This window comes from Alexandromys fortis, unplaced genomic scaffold (genome assembly GCF_014885135.2).
Source record: "Alexandromys fortis isolate MF-2015 unplaced genomic scaffold, M_Fortis_MF-2015_v1.1 scaffold_84, whole genome shotgun sequence".
Lineage (NCBI taxonomy): Eukaryota > Metazoa > Chordata > Mammalia > Rodentia > Cricetidae > Alexandromys > Alexandromys fortis.
Genome location: NW_026068017.1, coordinates 1,425,162 through 1,427,022, shown reverse-complemented (window position 1 = coordinate 1,427,022; position 1,861 = coordinate 1,425,162). Strand labels below are relative to the sequence as shown.

The window sequence follows — 1,861 nt, the reverse complement described above, 5'->3', positions numbered from 1 at the left end:
TCTCTCTCTCTCTCTCTCTCTCTCTCTCTCTCTCTCTCTCTCTCTCTCTCTCTCTCTCTCTCTCTCTGTATCTCCCCCCATGTATGTACCAGGGATAAAGTGGGGTCCTAGTTATACTTTCCTCTACCAGGAAGGTCAACCAAGCGACTATAATTATTCCAGGGAACATCACTCCCCACCAACAGAGCTAAAATCACAGCCTTCTGGCCTAGCTGCCTCCCACGGACAAGAACAGTCCCAGATCTCTGCGGATGCTCACTCACAGTGTGACTACCTAAGAGCCATCACTGTTGACCTGCTCTCCTTGGCCCATGTGGAGACTCTGCACAGCACGTTCCCTTCCCGCATCCTAGGAACCAGAATGATCCCCTTTTACTCTCAAAGTGTCTGAATCCAATCACTTCATTGTACCACCCATCAAAGCTCCCAGACCAAGAGAGCACGGGGTCTGTCAAGTGAATAGCGCAGGCATCTGAGTGCACGCCTCTCCTCTCAAAACATCCCCTGAAGAGTCCCACTGTTTCCCAAACCTGCCTGTGGAGGGGAAGCAGGATTCGAGCAAGGTTTCCTGTCTGGGCTGAGAGTGAAAGGGCTGAAAGAAGGGATGGAGGAAGGAGCAGCCAGCAGCCACAAAAGGCTTCAAAGAGCTCTGGCCTCGCCAAACTGGCTGCACACAGCCTAAGAGAGTCGGGCCAGGGCTCCCGCCCCTTCTCTGCCCTGCAGCCAAGGCCATTCATTCTCTCCCTTCCTCCCAGGAGTATTAGGAGGCCAGGGCATGGGACGCAGCTTCCCTGCAACCCAGTGCCATGCCACCCAAGGCGTGAGCTCTGGGAACGTGTCCCGCCTCCTGCCACAGCCACAGCAGGCACTGGGCAGTGGAGACCAAGCCCGACCTGCGGTTCAGGCTGCAGCAGGATTTGGACTCTGAGTGGCTTCCTTGGTTTCAGAGCTGGAAAGAAAAAGAAATCATGGATGGGGAAACTGAGCCTCAAAAATCAGGATCATAATGTGGCAGAGGCAGGACCACATAGGTGATGCTACTTTTGTAGGTCCTTAACTGAAGGCATCTACAGCTGGTGAATGTCTGTTCCCTAGAGAGGAGGCAGGCAGGGGAGTCCAGCCCTCTGAGTCCCTGCTGGCTCGAGCATCATCTTTGAGCTGGGATAGTGCTGGTTGTGGATTCTTGGGGGGAAGATTCGGAATCAGAGGCTAAGCCTGTGGCGGGTTCTGTGTGGTTCAGATCTGTCCTAACTTCCAGGTCTCCGTGTTTGCTCGAAAGGTTCTTGAGCCCTACAGTCGATGCGCTCTAGGATGTGTTCACCTTCGTCCCTCAGATACTTTGCAGGGCACCTCCCATCTGGTGCCCGAAGCATCTGAGCACGCACCCTAGGGGGGCTTGTCCCCGCACGGGGGAATCCGTACATTCCAGCTCAGCATTCCCGGGTTCCGTGCCCGTTATTTCACTGGGCACCCGGGTTCCGCCGGGCTGCCCAGACACGCAACTGACCTTGTCAGGTACCAGAATGATGAGTGGAAGCAGCAGGATCGGGGTGAAGAACAAAATCACGAAGGACTTGAACTTGGTCACATAAGTCTTCGCCGAAGCCATCGCGCGGAAGGGAAGCAGACTGGCGGGAGAGAAGATTGAGAGGCAGCTAGAAGCTCCGCGAGCTTTAAAGGGGGCCGCGCGGTCCCACCGGACTGGGGGCGGCTACAACTCCGCCCCCCATGGCGGGCCCTCCCTGCGGTCCCGGGGCGGAGCCACCCCTCGGGGTCTGTGGGGAGCGTCTAACCCGGGACTCTGCCACCCGGTGGCCGAGAGAAGCGTCTGCAGAGTCCAGTGTTTGGCAGCAGCCCTCTA

At 56.7% G+C, this 1,861-nt stretch overlaps 1 protein-coding gene across 1 annotated transcript in view; it reads right to left on the bottom strand.

Moving 5' to 3' along the window:
* Slc13a5 (solute carrier family 13 member 5) overlaps positions 1-1,627 on the bottom strand; it is a 24,068-nt gene extending 22,441 nt beyond the window's left edge. The window contains exon 1 of the mRNA XM_050162857.1: positions 1,508-1,627. Coding sequence (XP_050018814.1) covers positions 1,508-1,609 — 102 coding nt within the window. The 5' untranslated portion in view covers positions 1,610-1,627. The remainder of the gene's footprint in view (positions 1-1,507) is intronic.
* Positions 1,628-1,861: the final 234 nt, after the last annotated feature.